The 17883-nt window shown below is 43.6% G+C and overlaps 1 protein-coding gene across 7 annotated transcripts in view; it reads left to right on the top strand.

Annotated features, from left to right (window-relative positions):
• The window catches only part of Ralgps1 (Ral GEF with PH domain and SH3 binding motif 1), a 231255-nt gene that overhangs the window by 10983 nt on the left and 202389 nt on the right, over nt 1-17883 (top strand). For all 7 annotated transcript variants that reach the window (XM_074053171.1, XM_074053168.1, XM_074053169.1 and 4 more), the window contains exon 3: nt 592-642. In XM_074053171.1, coding sequence (XP_073909272.1) covers nt 592-642 — 51 coding nt within the window. The remainder of the gene's footprint in view (nt 1-591; nt 643-17883) is intronic.

Raw genomic sequence — 17883 nt, 5'->3', positions numbered from 1 at the left:
GAACTGGAGAAAATTATGTTAAGTGAAATAAGCCAGGCACAGAAAAGCAAATACTGTATGATCTCACTCGTGTGGAGTCTAAGGAAGTTGATCTCACAGAAGTTGAGAGTAGAATGGTGGTCTCCAGAGGCTGGGAGAGAGGGAGGAAGGGGTGGAGAAAGGCCAATCAGTGGGTACCAAATTGCAGTTAGCAGAAAGAAGTTCTAGTGTGCTATTGTACTTTAAGATGACCATAGATAACAATTAGGTACTGTATATCTCAAAAAGCTAGAAGAAAAGATTTCGAATGTTTTTACCATAAAGAAATGATAAATGTTTGAGAAGATAGCTATGTTTAATCTGATTTAGACATGACACAATGCATACATGTATCGAACCATCACTTAGTACCCCATAAATACATGATATTTTTGATTTATGTTAGTTTAAATTATTTAAATTAAAAAAGAAACCCATTTTATTCTGTCTTCTTTTTATTTCACAGGGAAAGTGTAACTTTCAGGAATGTGTACTGTCTGGTAAGGTCTAAAGTAATGTGGTGGCTGTCTTTGACATCCAGTGTTTCCTAATATTGACTCTCTTTTGTTCCAGAGCCAGATCACACTAATGGACATCCCTGTGTTTAAAGCCATTCAGCCGGAGGTCTGTATTTCGTCCTTTGTACTTTCCCACTAATGTGTGGCTGGGAAGGGAGGGTCTAGTTAGCCACTGTTGGAGTGACTCGTTTTCTCTCTTGGAGTATCTGTAGATGAAAGCTATCGATTTAAGGTCCTTTCCATTCTCTCTGGTGCCCACTCATTGAGCCAGGTGTTTGGGTCCTGCAGAGAAAGCCACCCATCTAGCCCATGCTGGCAGTGCAGAGCAGTTAGTACCTGCAGACCTGAAGTCTGGGAGTCCGCCTAGATGTACTCCTCAGCCCCAGGTCGCCCTGGCTGAAGATGGCCAGAGTGAAGAGGGCATGTGAGAGGTTGTTTTCTAGAGAGCTTTCTTTTTTGCTGATCCTACTTTCTGGTGGCTGCCTTGTTTCTGTTTTTGAAACCAGTTGCCACAGCAAAACACATACGTATTTATGTTAAAACCATATGTACATTTTTAGAAACAATAAAGGGAAAAGAGTTGATTTTGGTCTTTAAAAATTCCAGAAGATGTCTGGCAGCTGGTAATGAGGTTTTAGTTATTTTTATTTAGGGTTTCATTTTTTTTCTGTTAGCAAGTAACATAAATCCATTTCAAAGTAGTTGAATAGGCAGAAGAGAAATCTAGTCCAAGAATAGAGGGCATGTCACAGAATCATCCATGGGCATAGAGCTCAGGCAGCCCGGAAAAGACATGGGCAAGCCCTGCTTCTTGCTTTCTCTTCCCCTCCTTTCTCTTCTGTCCACTTTCCTGTCTGCCTATGTGATTCAACTTGACCTGCTCAAAGAACCCACATTTATACCATCCCCATTTAAGCTGATGTCGCAGACTGAGACTGCAGCTCTCTGTCTGGCCTAGTTTAGTCCTATGTCTAGTGCTGGTCCAGTAACCTGAAGTCAAGAGGACATAATCAAGATGAACAGACATGGCTGAGGCACCTGGCCTTGGGGGTGAGGTGCATATCTCAGAAATGTATGTGTGTGGGGGAGTGGGGGTATAGGCCAAAAAGTATTTTCTGCAACTGTGATGTGAATCCCAGAACATGCTTAGCTTTACAGTGGTGACTAGTGAGTTTGAGAATGACTGCATGTCCTGATACAAAGCCAGACAAAGTATCTGTGCCTCCTGAGAGCTGGCATCCTCCTACTACAGTTGAGGAAGAAACTGTATTCTCTCTACACTCAGTGTGCACATGGAGATGAGACAGTGGTTGTGTTGTATGTGCATTGTGTTCCTTGGGCTTGGGGAACTGAACTATGTGTGCTGTTTGGAATTGGCCAACTTCATCTTTTTCTGTTTTGGCCTAATGTCAGTACTACTTCGTAAAAATTTGCCACATGACTGTGATGCTGAGTGGAGATTCAGAGCTGATTCTGTGGAGGTGTCTGGAGAAATTCCACACTTGAACTTCTTGGGTGTATTACATGTTAGCTAGCTAAAAATGGAAGAACTTGCTCTTCTGTCAAAATCATGGTTAAAATAAGGAGTCTGGGAGCTTCCTCAGCTTTTCTGCTGTTTTTATTATTGTTAGCAGACTGAATCTGGAATTTTTCCTCTTGGGAATGCCTGCCATGTTGTGGCTGGACCACCCTAGAGTGGGATGGGTATGAATAAGGCACAGTTGTAAGTTTGATGTAGGTGAGACTTCCTAGGAAGCAGACATCAGCAGTTGAGAACACTGTGGGCACTGGGAGAAACCTGGGCTCTAAGGACATCAAGGAGACCTGTGGACTGGTGCCTTTAAACCTAGTTGAGCATCAGAATAAAAACAAACAAAAATCAGATGCCTGGGCTCCCTTGTTGGAGATTCTGACTATATAGGTTTAGAGTGGACCTGAGGATCTGCTTTTGAACAACTTGCATGTTGGTACACAAAGGTGAGAATCAGAGATGTAGATGACTATAAGCAATTCATCTTGTGAAATCCTAATTTCCTAAAGATTTGTCCTTGCCTGGTATTGACTGACATTACCTCAGTTCAGTCCCACATAAATAACAAGAATAATGTCGTCCACATCTGCGTACTCAGGACTTGGCCCAGGCTGTCTGAGCCCAGAGACTGACTCATGCAGCACACTTGGCTCCCACTTTTGTTGATGTGAGTACAACCATCATTCCAGTGCTTCCATGTCAAAGACATATGAACTCTTCCAAGAACTTGTCAAAGCCTCCCAAATGGGGTTTTGACGATGGCTGTGTTTAGATACGGTGGTGATGTTCATTTCTGGGTTTCCCTGGAAGGCAGGGCATTTTCCTGCTTGGCCATTTTGCCAGCTGTCTTCAGGTCTCTGCTTCCTCCATGCCCGTGGGGAGTTGTTGTCATGTTGTTGGCCAACTCTGCCTACTAATAAGGAGCTGGGGGTATATGACTTGAGAAAGGAGGGCTCTGGAGGTATTTGATTCCTTTTGTTGGAGATCTAAAAGGCTTTGAACCAGCTATGAGAGGTTACAGTGAGATCCAGACATTTTTGGGTGGTATTATATATGGTCCTAGAAGAATTTTCTAGGCGTTGGATTCCTGGACACAGAGGTATGTCATGGAGACTTGCATTGAAGGGGGAGCCTTCGGCCATGGGAGTCCTTGAGGCACCCAATGATGGAATGGTAGGCAGAGACCCTGCCTACTCAGACCCTTGCCTCCTTGTCCCTGATTGGTTTGCCAACCCTTCATACACATCTCAGTACCCAGTAGTGTGTTGCCTGAGCACAGGTTTGGAAATAGGCAGGTGCTTCTGTAGACACTGTGTTGTTGGGTGGCCTGGGCTGTGTGCAGGCTCTAGGCCAGGCACTTTGGATGCGGAGTCACATTTGATCCTTACAACAGGTTTATGATACACCTGCTGTTACTGTCCTCCTCTTAAATATGAGGGAATGAAAGAAGTTTTAAACCCTGCTCCATGGTGACCATGTTAGTTCTCTATTGCTGTGTAACAAGTTCCCCCAAACTGGGCAGTTTAAAACATCTTCTAGGATGCAAGAGGTGGCCTAGCAGGGTGGTACTGAGTCATAAACTCTCAGGAGGCTGCAGTCATGATAGCTGGGGCTGCCATCAGCTGAAGGCATGACTGGGGCTGGAGACTTGCTTCTGTAATGGCTCCCACATGATACCTGGTAAATTAGTCCTGGCTGTTGGCAGGTGGCCTCAGTTCCTGCCATGTAGAAACTTCAATAGTGCCAATCAAGTGTCCTCATAGCATAGGTGTGTCCTTGTGGTCTGGTAGCTGACTTTTCCTAAAATAAGTGATCTAAGAAAGCAAGTCAGAAGCCATGATGATGTTTCTGACTTGGCCTCAAAAGTCATGCCTGTCATTCCTACAGTATCCTACTAGCTTCACAGATCACCACTATTCAGTGAGGGAGGGGTCTACACGAGGGCTGAGCACCAGGGAGTGGAAACACCACAGGCACTCAGGTTAAAGATTTAAATCCAGGTAGACAGTATAATTCCAGAATTTTTGTAATTGGGACCTTTGGTAAACACTTCTCTGAGGTTCAGTTTCCTCATTCACAGAGTGGGGACGAGGAGTACCTCCCCTCTAGGTCATTTGGAGTATGAAGTGAGAAATGTACACAGAGTGTGAGGCACAGAGACTAGAACCCAGCAAGATGTAACCACAGCTGTTTTCAGACCAGGCATTGTGCTAAAAGTAGTCAAAGACTACATGTGCCACCTCAGTTAGCATGTGGTTTTAAGTCCATGTACAGATAGAGAAACTTAGGTATAGAGAGGTGGTTAAATCCTGGACTGACTTATCCCCTTGACTAAGTGATGGGAGTGAGATTTGAACCCTGGCAGCAGGAGTGAGTTTATAGTATTGCTGCTATTACTGTTGTTACTGCTGTGGTCATTGTTGTTATCCACAGAATCTCTCTGTGTCAGCCATTGACTGATTCTAGGATAAAAGCCTTCTTACCTCCACCCCTACCTTGCCACTCACTGATATTTCTGCCTCTCAGTCAGTCCCCTTCCTCCTCTCTTTCTCCTCATTCTTAAAAAAGTTTTTTATTGTTAAAAATTTCAAATGCAAAAATGAAAAAAAAAATTTCAAATGTATATGTGAGGGTTTAAAATAAACTCTCCTATACCTATTACCCAAATTGAACATTTACTAAGATTTTGCCATATTTACTTCATTTACCTCTTTTGTCTTTAGTTATTTCCTGGAATCTCTGAAAGCAAATGCATGCCATCCTTTTATTTCTGTCCTTCAAACTTCAGGTCCAGCTCTTAAAACACAGCTGTTACCTGGTATAGCCTCGATGGCATTATCATACCTAACAAAATTAGCAAGAACTCCTTAGGATCAAATTGGGGGAAATGCAGATTTTCCCATTTTTCCCAGTTGTTTCAAAAACAGAGAACACCAATAGTGGTAACAGTTACTGCTGGTAACAGTTACAGGACAGCACATTGGTTTGGCCATCAAATTCCCCTTTTTTCAAGCACTGGCCACCCTCCTTCTCCTCCATCATGCCCTCAGCTCGTTGAAGATCATATCTCTTGCACTGTGTAATATTCCATGTTCTGAATACCCCACTTCCTCCTGGTGACTTATTTACCATCCCTAATATTCTTTCAACTGCAAGTTAACCCAAAGGTTTGATTGGATTTTGGCTCCATCTTTTGGGGAAGTGTTTCATGGGTAACTTGTGCTACAGCTCACTTAGGAGACAGCTGCTGTTGTCTTCTTTATCCTGTGAAGATTGTTCAGGGGCTTCAGGGGATCACTGTCTTATTGCTTTATTGTAAAGTTCCCCAGCTGCCTTTTATCTGATGATTTCATCTGTGCCTGAATGGAGTATTTTATTTGGTGTAGCAAAATGGTGCTTTTTCTCATTCTGTGGTTCCTTCACATTTATAGTTGAAATTAAGATTTTTCTAACACCAAGTAGAGTTATTTGTTCATAAAAGACAAGATAAATACTGAATTTTTCTTTTACCATTAGCTTTAATGGTAATGTGTATGTTGTTTTATTTTGGAGGGAGCAGTCTCTCAATGCTAATGAACTTGTGGATTTTTATACATTTTGTGTGTTTCAATCAGTTGTAGTCACATTCTTTTTGATGAATAAATTGTCCAGTTTTTGGCCAATGAAAGTCCTTTGATGTTGGCTCCTGAATCCTTTTGACATAATCCTGTTATTTTTTAAGGTTTCCTTGCTTTTTGGTCCAACAGTATACCTAGGGTTATGGTACCCATTTCCTTCTGCAGACCTGGGTCTGTCATTCTTTCAGGGGTGTGGGTTTCTTTTGTTGGTAATGATATTTAGAAACCACAATCTGCGTGACAGCTATTGAAGCTACGGGTTGCCATTGCTTTTTAGCCTTTTTAGTGGTCAGAGCTAGAACATACTTTTTAAAGGAAAATGTCTTGACTTCATAGTTAGGGTAGATGGCATTATTTCTCCACAATTTTTCCTCCTCTCCTCATCCTTGTAATGGTTTCACTGTGGGTGGTATGTATTTCCTCACCCCCTGGACTTTGGGTTTGGCTCTGTGGCTCAGTTTTGCCAATGGAGATGGACAAAAGTGACAATGTGCAGATTCTGAGTTGAAACATGGAAAGTTTCCACTAGACCTCTTAGAATGACCACTGTCCATGATGAACAAATATTCATTGCTTGTTTAGCCTTGGTCCCCAGGTGAGAACATTACACATGACCTGAACTGAACCAAAGCCTGGATTCTATAGTAACCCATCCAAGCCCAAGTGAACCCCACAGAGGTCAGCTAAACTGCATCACTCTATAGACCCGGGAACATGAAATGATGTTGTAAGCATCTGAGGTCTGAGGGTTGTTTATTATACCACATTATCATGTCTTATTATCTGACTAATACAATATTGATCTTTCTAATTCTGATCTAACATTATGGGGATGTTACTTAATTCTTTTGACTTTTATATACTTTATTTTAGTGACAATTTTAAACAATTACCTTTTTGCATTATCCACACATATATACATATATATTTCTCTCTATATAATTTTAAAATAACAGTATCAGTATTTCTACTAGCCATTAGACTACTGTTTTTTAAGTTTCACATTTCTTTGTAATTCTGTTTGAAATTTGTTCCTTTCATTCTGTCTTCTCCTTCCACTTACACAAGTCGGTGGGCCTTCCCCTTTGGCTTTACCCAAAGGTCTTCAGAAGCCCCACAGTAGAAAAGGAGGGCTATACTCACTGGTTTTGGAGGTCTACATCCTAAGGGGGCCTGCTTTAATACCAGTGCCTGGAATACAGTCAGTATTCAGTAAGTATCTGTTGAATGAGTGGATAGGGAATGAATAACCAAGTGAAAGGGGAAGTACCCAGCATAGCGTTCTGTGGCTAGGTTTAGGCCCATTGCAAAGAGTGTATCAGTTGAAGGAGCATCATCACTAGGATGCCTGTTTTGCCTTGTAGCCACTTCCTCCCAAGTGAGGGCTTTGCCTGGTGAGCTCAGCCTTTTGAAGATTCAGATGTTCATATGATGTTGGTCACAGGGGTAGAACTGTGGCTTGTTGTGATTTATGCTCATTTTTACAAGGGGGACCCATGAGCCTCATCCCAGGACTCATAGGAAGTCTTGCAGACGGTGAGTTATGGATTGGCAGAGTGTAAGGAAAATGGAAGTCACAAGTATGGAGCCATCACTGCCCTGTTCCTGGTGACTCTGAGAAGTGACTGGTTTTATCAGGAGTTGGCAACTTAGTTCAGATCTAATTTTGCAGCATAATAGTTCACAGCTGTGTTAAGTTTACACAGTGTGGCCTAGGACCCCATTGTCATTGTGGTGGATTGGATTGCAGGGTCTGAGTGGATTCCTGGCTGCTAGACCCAGGGCAAGGCTGCTCCATGATGAGGGATCCTGGTGGTAGCAGCCTTCTGAGAGGGCTCATTTTCAGGGTAGCACTTTGTATCCACTGGCATTTCTGCCAAATCTGTTTGTTAAGCCTAATTCCCAGCCTACAGAACTAAAGCCCTCCTGCCCCCCAACAGTTCCTTGGAGGCCAGTGTAAATGTCAGACTGTTTTTGTCATTAGTTTCAAACCAGAGAAGCTCTGAGGGGTAACTTCCATTCTTGGAATGTGCTGGAAATGGACAATGACTGTGCTCCACACAGCCAGGACCCATCAAAACTGAGCTACTTCATACCAATCCTGCATAGTTTGATGAGAAACGAGGGCTCTGATTTGATGGAGCTGGTGTTGAGTCTGACTTCATCTGTCCCAGGCTTGGAGACTGGGCGAGTTGCTTACTCTATGCTTCAATTTTCTCATGGGTAAAGTGTGTGTGTGTGGATCCTACTTTTTACCTTAAAACAGGTTCACAAAAACCTAGTACAGTGTTGGGCGCAGCAAGTTTCTAGTAATTTGTGGCTACTGTTTTCCATCTATTTGGAGTTTGAGCTGGTTCTGTGCACTATGGATGGGAGTTTTCTGCTCAATAGAACATTCAGCAAAGCTTGTACAGAAGCCAGTGCCCCAAGAGGGCAAATGCCTGAGTAGCAGAGTGGCTGTGAGCACTGCACTTGGAAACCTCAGACCTGGGTTCACATCATGGTTCCCAGATGGCTGGCAGGCTGAGGTGTAGAACAGACTTGCATCACAGTCTGCCTTGGAATAGGGACATCACCACTGGGCCTACGAAGGTTGAAAGGGATCATATCTCATTGGTGATTCAGAGAATGGAATGGGAATTGAAAAGGGAATTTCAGGCAGAACGAAAAGACACATGATTTGTTTAGTAAAAATTAATATTACTTTTGATGCCTGGTGTTCTGGAGCAAATAAAGGCAAGCTGGCTTTTATTTCCATTCTGTGCTCCTCCAGGATCTCACTGCCAGAATACTAGTACAGGCCAAGGGCTTCCCAGAAGTCAGTGTGTCATCCCTTGCCTGCTACAGTGGGGTATGCAGTCACAGAGGCAGCAGTGGGGTGTCAACGGTCCTGGGTGTGATGGAAACAGCTATGCTGGGCACTGAATTCAGTAAGGTGGGAAGTTTCTCTGGGAGCCTGTGTTTTTTCCATTCTTCTTGCCACCCCTGCTAACATTGCTCCATCTGCCCTATCAGATTTCCCAGTAGTCAGACCTACCTTTACGCATTCATTCATCATCAGTCCACTGTGCTATAGGCTGGAGAGAAGATGAAGGGCACCTTGCCATAGTCCTGCAAGAGTGAGGCCAACACATAAATAAATAGTAGACAAGAAGTAGTCAGGGCCATAGAGGCATCAACGAGAGAGTGGGGTAGGGTGTGCTAGAGGCAGCTGGTCTGTTCCAGAGGGTGGAGGTTGGAAGGAGGGAGCTTAGAGAGCAGATGGCCAAGTGCATTGCAGAGGCAGAGAGGTCCAGGTACAAATGGTGTCAGAGGGTGGTGGAAGATTGGAGGACCTATAAGACCAGGCCCACAACTCAAGAAGATGGACACCCAAGACCTACAGGAACTGATGGCGAGGTTGGCAGCAAAGGAGGTAATAAGAGAAGAGCCTCAAGACCTATGGTCAGAGACCCAGTGCTTACCACTGAGAGCTGGGCACACCAGGTTCCTGGCATCTTCAAGGAACAGAGCTGTGTTTGAGGGGGCCAGCCAGGGCAGATGGCTGAGTTGGGCAGGGAAGGCAATGAGAATGGGGAGGGAGGCTTAAGTATGCCAGGCCTGCAGTGTTTGAGTTTATCCCTGAGGAATTTAAAAGGGGATTGACATGGGGAAATGTGCATTTTAGGACATTCACTCTGAGACAGATCTATCTGGAGTCAGGAACACTGGTGAGGGGCTTTTGGAGTACTGTAGGATAGAGGACAAGGGGAAGGTTATGAGGCTGCTGAGAGGGCCAAGAAGAGAAGAGACAGGTTGTGGATGTGGAGGAATAGAATTAGACTGCGTGTTTGGGGAGGGGAAGGAACAATGGGGCTAGAAGGAGGCAGACACATGGCCCTAGAGGTAGGAAGAGCCTGGGAGTACAAGTCATGGAAGTCAGTGTGGTCAGCAGTATTTTGCCAGGGAGCAGCAAGGGGTGGCAGCCTGGAAGACTTGGGCAAGACTAAGGAGAAGAGGGTGAAGCAAAGAATTGGGTAGAAGTGGGGGGATGGGAGGGGCTAGAAAGTCACCGGGAGATAAGGATTTCAGAGTTTAGGGTTTTTGAGGAGGAAGAGCTCTGGTGACTACTTGTGAGGTGGTGGCCTATGTCACTGGGGAGCTGAGGTAAAACAGAGATAAGGCCCAGCAGGACCCAGGTGAGAGGGCATACCACCCTGGAACTGAAGCCTCTAAGATGAGGGCAGGAAGAGAAGAGGGAAGTTGAGAGCCAGAGCTAAAGGCAAGAGAGCAGATGGCAATGTGGAGGAGAGGGAAGGAACTCCCTCTGTAATCAGGAACCAGCTTGGCTCCTCAGAAGAAAGGTATAGTTGGCCTATAGCTTTTTAAGGTGGGAACCAGAGTATCACTAGCACCTGCCCCCTGGCTCCAGGCACAGACTAGGCACTTGGCATTAGGCAAGTCAGGCAGTGGGAGGGCTGGTGGGCATTGGTCATCTCCTTTCTTCACTGTCTGTGGCCCTGGAGGGTACCTGCTCAGTGGTGCCTTAAGGATAAGACAAATATAGTTAGTGAGGAAGTGGGGCAATGGGAACAAAAGTGTTTTAGGTGCAGGGGTGTTGTGCAGACAGGAGGCATGTCTCTGTGGGTACTTCTTCAAGCGAGTTGATTTCACCTTTACTTAGTCAGGCATAGCTAGAGACCATGGAACCAGACTTGACCAGCATTTGTTGGATGCTTTCTGGTTTGCAGACAGGCTGGCCTGTGGGAATGGAGGGCCCCTGTACAGACCCATGATTTTCTCTAGGTTCATGGCATGCTGCAGTTCAGCAAAACACTGCTGTGGGTTCAGGAACCTGACCCTCTGGTCTTTTGTCTGTATGCGTTGCCTGCTCTGAAGGCACAGGCATTCCAAAAAGTCGAGGTCAGTGTTGGATGTCTGACAAACCCTGTGTGTTCTTGCTCCTGCTTGGAATCACAGTGTCTGGCCTGAGAGAGGGGAGGGGCACTGGCAGCAGTCAGTCATTTGTGGGGAAGAGATTGGTTTCGCTGACATCATTAAAAGCCCCCTCTTAGGTCACACACTGGGCAGTTTTCTCAGACCATTTCTCTCCACTGCATCCCATCTAGGCCACTGCCATCTCTCTATCTGTTGATGGCAAGGGCCAGATTACATCTCCCCGCAGTCAGCCCTGGCCCCCATCCTCTTTGGAGCCAGAGATATCATTCTAGAGGCAATGTCTGACCACATCCATACTCTGCTTAGAGCCCTCTGCAGCTCCCCTGTTTACAGGGCAGACCTGCCTTTTTCAGCAACCAGTGGCCTTTGTGATGGGCCAGCAGCAGACTTCTGGCACGCCAGGTCAGCCCACTGCCCATTTGCTCACTAGCGCCCCCTGGTGGTCACTCCCAGCACAGTTTCCCTTCAGACTGTGCCCTCCACCTGGAGTGCCAGGCTCTGCACTCCAGCAAATGGAGTGCAGTTAGAGTTCTAGGATGGTGCATCCTCCTTCGCCCACCCCCTCATAGCCACCCACTGCTCCATATAGGTAGAACTTTTCACTCTTGTCCAGAAATATTGTGACTTGTGAAAGTTGGGATAGTTAGCTGTTCCAAGTCTGTCTCCTGGACTATAACCTCCAGGAACACAGGGATCATGCTAATGGTCTTTATCTATTTTCTGGGACCTAGCACAGTGCCTGATGTTGTTTGTTATTTGTCACACACATTTAGGATGTAGTAGAAATGATAGTAAAAATAAAGTACCTTTGAAGCTTCTTGCCTTCTGTGCTGCACTGCCTCCCTTTGTTGAGAAAATAGAATTAGGTGTGGGGCAGTTCAGTTGTCCTCCATTTGGGGCCAGGGCATGGGAAAGATGGCTCCCAGCACAAAGCTTATGGATGATGACATTAGTCAGCCCCAGAAGCCTGAGCAGCTTTCTCTTTCTTCTGCTGTTGCTTTGAGTTCACATTTCTTATTTGCTTTTCATTTCCTAGTATTTTCTCTATCTGTTGTTGTTATTGGGATTACATTTTTAAAAGATTTCACTTTTTTGGGGTATGTTTTCAATGGGTTTCATCATGATGTTGTAATGATTTCTTGTTGCAGTGTAAACACAGTGGAAAAGGGCTCCCCACTGCAACTCTATACGTGATGGAGGTAGGGTGGAGGTTTGGCTCCCTCTCTGGCTGAAAGGTGGGGAGGACCTGCAGCAGCAGAAGTCAGTCTGGCTATAAATGTAAGCCAGCAGCACATCAGAGCCAATGAAGCCAACTCTACAAACTTAGCACTCATTTCTTCTCTTTTTTTGAGCATGGATATGACATAAGCTGGTTGGAAACCAAATTTCCTTTTAAGTGAATTAATAACATGAAACAGAACCTTTGGTGAACAGCTGTTTTCATCTATGGGGATTTGGCACCTTCTTATGATTTTTGTCTGCAAGGGAAAGAGGGTTTGTTTGGGCTCTGGTTGCAGGAGAGTGTGGTTCCAGGTAGTTTGGGGTGTGTATGGGAGTAGTCCCAAGCTCTGGAGGCAAGAAGGTCTCCGTAGAAAATCTGGTTCTGCTGTTCTCTAGTTGTGAGGTTAAGAGCAAGTTCCTTCACTTCTCAGTACCCATTTCCTTTTTTCTAAGATAGACATGAGATCTATCTCCTGGTCAAATGAGATTGCCTCAGCAGAGGACCAAACTATCAATAATTTTTCCATCTTTGAGAGAAGGCAGGGGTATAATAAGGAAAAAATTGGTAGTGCTACTTTGTCAAACTGAGAAGGGCCCTGGATCCAGCAGTATGTATAGCTCCCTATGAATAGGACCTATTCTCTCTTCCCCTCCCCTCTCCTCCCCTCCTCTCCCCTTTCTTCCTCCCTCCCTCCTTTCTTCCTTCCTCCCTTCCTCCCTCTCCCTTCCTTTCCTCCCCTCCCTCCCAGGGCCTCATGCTTGCTGGGCAGGCATTCTAACCACTTGAGCCACTCCTCCAGAGGGTACGACCTTTTCTGTCACTGCTGTGCCTCTTACTCTAAGTGGAGTGTCTGGTACATTATTCAATTAATACTTGTCAATACTCATTGGATGGATGAGAGGCAGATAGAAAAGTGTTTCTGTCTATGTTACCAAAGGCTTAAGGTTCTGGGCTCTGGATGAGGTATGTATCTGTGTGACTGTGATCAAGTTACTTAACCCCTCTGGGTTTCAGTTTCCCCTTCTCCAAAGTGGGGATGATGACATGACTGTCTCAAAAGATTGGACATAGAATGGAAGGAGAATTTTTTTAACTTAATTGAGGTATAATTGGCATATAATAAACCATACATACTAAAATATACAATTTAATGAGTTTTGATGTAAGTATGTATGCGTAAAACCTTTACCCTATCAATAATAAACACAGGCATCACCCCAAAGTTGCCTCAGGTTCCTTTGCAATTCCTTCCTCCTAGGCCACCCCCAATTTCCTCTTGATATAAGGTAGTATACATCCTTAAAGTTTCTTCCATTTCAAAATCTTAGTTATTCTACTCCTTTGCATTTCTGTGTGAAGTTTAGAATAGCTTATTAAGTTTTACCAGGAAAGCCTGAAGGGATTTTGACTGTGATTGAATCTGGAGATGATCTAGGGAGAACTGACATCACAATAATGTTGAGTCACCTATACCATGAACACACTATGTATCTCCATGTATTTTGGACTCATGAACACAGTGTACCTCTCCATGTATTTAGATCTTCCCTAATTTATTTTGATAATATTGCATAGTTTTCAGTATATAGGTCTTATACATCTTTTGTCAGATTTCTCGCTTAAGTATTCTATTTTCTATGTTGTTGCAAATGTTATTTTATTTTAAATTCAATCCCAACTACTCTAGTTTCTAGCTTATAGAATATGACTGGTTTTTGAAGCCTGTCTTGATATCCTGAAACTTTGCTTAACTCACTTATTAGTCCTAATAGTTTTTTGGGGGTAAAATCCATAGGATATTCTACACAGATGATGTTGTCTTTGTGAATAATAACAACATTCTTTCTTTTTGGGGGGAAGCCGTCAGGGGGATTGATCTTAGGTCCTTGCCATGCTAGTCAAGTGTTCTATTACTGAACTACATCTCCAGGCTTGTGTCCCCAGCTCTTGAATTATAGGCATGTACCACCATGCCCAGCTCTTTTTTTTTCTTTCTGAGCTGGATGCTTTTCTTTCTTTTTATTTTATTTTATTTTGCCTTATTTCACTGGCTAGAATCTCTAGTACAATGTTGAGTAGAAATGGTATGAGGACAGATATCCTTGGCTTATTCCTGATTTAAGAGGACAAGTGTTTCACCATTAAAGATAATGGCAACTGTTAGCTGCAGGTTTTTCATAGATGTCTTTTATGAGGTTGAGGATGTTTCTTTGTATTTCTGTTTTACTGAGGTTTTTATCTAGAATGGATATTGGGCTTTATTAAATGTATTATGCATCTATTAAGATAGCTATATAGTTCTATTACAATGGAGAATTATTTTGATTTTAAAGATATTAAACCAACCTTGCATTCCTGTGATAAGTCCTACTTGGTCATGATGCAGAATCCTTTTTTGCATATTACTGGATTTTATTTGCTAAAATTTTGTTTTGAATTTTTGTATCTGTGTTCATGATAAGCAATATTGGTCTGCATTTTTCTTTTTTGGTAACATCATTGTCTGGTTTTGGCATCAGTATGATTCTGGTCTCTCAAAATGAATTCAGAAGTATTCCTAACTTTTCAATTTTCCAGAAGAGTGTGTGGAATCAGTATTTCTAAATATTTAGTACATTTCACCAATAGAACCACCTAGGTGTGGTGTTTTCTTTATGGAAATCAAACTTTATTGATTTTTTTCTTTTAAATGTATTTTATTTTAAAGAAAGTTTAAGGTTCATAGCAAAGTTCAGCTTAGAGTACAAAGTTTACATGTGTCCCTGCCCCAGTTCAGTCCCTCCTTGGCAGCATCAGCATCCTCACCAGAGTAGTGTGTGCAAGTGTGTGTGTGTGTGTGTGTGTGTAACCATTGATGAACCAACATTGAAACATTGTTATTACCTAAAGATCATAGTGTACACGAGGGCTCATTCTTTATTCTTGGTGGTATACATTGTATTAGTTTTGAAAAATGTATAACACATAGCCACCATTGTAGTGTCAAACAGAATAGTTTCATTGTCCTCAAAATCCTCTGTGTTTTATCTGTTCATCCTTTCCTTTCTTTTTAACCCCTGTCAACTAGATCTTTTTGCTATCTCCATAATTTTACCTTTTCCAGAATGTCATATAATTGGAATCATAGCCTTTCTTTTAGACTGGCTTCTTTCACTTAATGCTATACACTTAATTTCCTCATGGCTTGAGATTTTTTTTTTAAAGTGCTGAATAATCTTGTTGTCTGGATGTACCACAGTTTATCCATTCTCATGCCAAGGGATTTTTGGTTGCTGGCAAGTTTCAGCAATTATGAATAAAGCTGTTGTAAATATCCATGTTCAGGTTTTTGTGTACACAGAAGTTTTCAGCTTCTTTGGGTAAATACCAAGGATGATCATTGCTGCATCATTGTGGAAAAGTTTTAAACTATGAGTTCAATTTCCCTAACAGACAAATTACTATTGAGGCTATCTTGGGTTGTTTTTAACTAAGTATATGAGGCCAGGCTGTTCTCCAAAGTGGTTGTACCAATTTCCGTTCCCATCAGCAGTGTGTGAGCTTCCAGCTGTGTGCATCTTTGCCAGCACTTGATGAGACAGCAGTGAGTGGAGAGCTCACTTCAAGTGAGCATTTCTTTCCTTGGGTGCTCAGATCCTGGCTGCTTCAGTTGTTCTCTCTTACCATTAAATAGGTATTTTAGTAGTTATTTTATTTTGTGGTTATTTATCCAACTTTTATAGTTGGTCTCATGCCAGTTGCTTTGTCATAGAATCAAAAATATATATTTTTTTATTTTGAAAACTATCTTCTATGTAAAGAAATTATTTTTCTCAATTATGTTAAAGTAGCATTCTACTTGAGGCACAAGGTACACCACATGTCAGCACAATGACAGTTTTTATTTTTCCTCCTCTTTTACAATGTCTATTGTTGTAGCTAGAATATTTCCCTCTTGAAAGGGATTTCTGAAAGTGTACCTTACCTTTAAGATTATGCATATCTGCTTGTGTTCACATTGATCCTAGCATAAGTTGGAAAAGATCGAGTGAACAAAGTGCAGTGAAGCTTATGTGATCTTTGTTTTTGCTTTCATAACCAGACATTTAGGCTGCACTGATAGGATTCTTGTCACTGGTCACATGACACCTGCTAAGAGGAAGGAGCAGTCCACCTCCCAGAGATTCATAAGGGAAAGACGACCTTTTCTGTGAGAAGGAGGCTTGGCTTGAAAAGGCTGGGAATTTTCTGAAACCCTGACTTCCCAACACAAAAGCTTTGTTTTGGAATACCCTTCAAAACTGCCCATTGCTCTGCCAAGCAAAAGGAGTCACTCAGGCAGGTGAAGCCATGTAATGTGGATACGACTGAGCTGTGGTGGTTCAGAGCAAAGGAGGGAGCTTCTAACAGTTCCTATGTCAAATGAAGTTATTTCTAGACTAACTTGCTGACCTTCTGGTATTCTGAGGCAGGTTACAGGAAGAGTTGGCAGCTGTGTCATTTCTCTGGACACTCATTGCATGGACTGCTAATGTCAGTTTCACTGCAGCCTTCTCCTGTTGGCATCTTTTGCCTGCATACTCTCAGTATCCAAGGAGAATTCTTATATTGCAGATCCCCTGGGGAGATTTCCAGGTCTTCACAATGGCAAACAATTCCTTTGCCAAGCTACATTTTGATTGCAAGGAATGTCTAGGCTATCTGTTCAGAGGAAGCGTCCACATTGTCTGGCAACACAGTTTTGCTGAAGCAATAGGCCCACCTGTTGCATGGCTGGCCTTTGTGTGCCAGCACGCACTGATGGCATTTGTGGCAGTCCTGAAGGCCTGCTTTGAAAAACCCATGATTTTATCAGAGCTGCACCTGAGTCATTGCCTTCTCGGGAGGTTTTGTTAGAAAATGGAGCAGAGCAGAAAGCTGCTTCAACTACAGAGGAGCTCACTGGCTCTCCAAAGGACAAGTCTTAAAAGTACCTTGACAACTTCAGACTGAAGTTCTACTTTTTTTATTTGAAAGGAAAGGAAAACCCACTAAATAGAGAAAGAGGAATTCATTCATGACTTGGCTTACCTACCAGCTATTTTTGGCCTTGTGAGTGAGGTAAAGCTTTCAATTCACCATTATCAACATTGCTGGAAAATGGGCACTGGGGCCGTGCTGTCCTTTACAAGAGGAGACTCAGGTGGGGGCGGTCTGCAGACTGTGCTGCTGGAAGGAAGGGTTTGTGCCGCCTGGGAGTGGCAGAATCAAGCTCTGTCTGCAGCAGTAGAAATCCGCCAAGGTCTGAAAATGATCTCTTCTCCTGAAGGTTGCTTCTGCTCAATGAGACATGAGAGGGAGAATGGACTCAAGTCCTTCCTTGGGGACCAGCCATCTGTGAAGGGGACCTTGATGTTGCCTTCCTGAGGGACTTGAGGATAAAAAAGATGTGGCACTGGGGACCAGGGCAACTGTTCAAGAAAAACTGATGATGCAAGGGTGGGGTGGGGTCCGTGTTGAACTCGAATTGTCTGTGGGATACCTACATAGGATGTCTACTGGTCGGGGCATGGCCTTGCAAGTACTATAGAAGAGTTTGGGCTATTCTGGGGACCCAGTCCACATAGCCTCTTGTAGAACTATGGGGTCTTAGGAGTCGCTGTTCCTGGTCCTGTCTGTAGGTGGTCCTTTAGTCCTGTGAAGTGATCTTGGGGGCTGACTTGCCTCTGGAGCTTCAGTAGTGGCCCAGGTGCCTCTGAAAATTGGGGCCCTAGTGGGGCTTAGGAAGCAAAACCCCTGTAGGGGCAGCTGGAAGAAGTGGTGCTGATAGTAACCAGCTTGGATGAGGGGAAACTGAGATTCTTATTTAAGGATCCCTGGTTTCCTGAATCCTCCAGAAAAGAAGGGGAAGAGTCAGGACTTTACCTTTGTGTGGAGACTGTGTGGTTTATAGCATACATTATGGTGCAGGCAGAGTTGGGTTTGAGGTCCTGCTCCACCAAAAACTAGGGGTGCAAATTATGGGCAGGTTACAGAATACCACTAAGTCTTCATTAGCCCTTCTATAAAGTGGTGATGATA

Source organism: Castor canadensis, chromosome 13, assembly GCF_047511655.1.
Source record: "Castor canadensis chromosome 13, mCasCan1.hap1v2, whole genome shotgun sequence".
Lineage (NCBI taxonomy): Eukaryota > Metazoa > Chordata > Mammalia > Rodentia > Castoridae > Castor > Castor canadensis.
The sequence above is the reverse complement of the archived record's forward strand: the minus strand, read 5'-3'. Positions and strand labels throughout refer to the sequence as shown.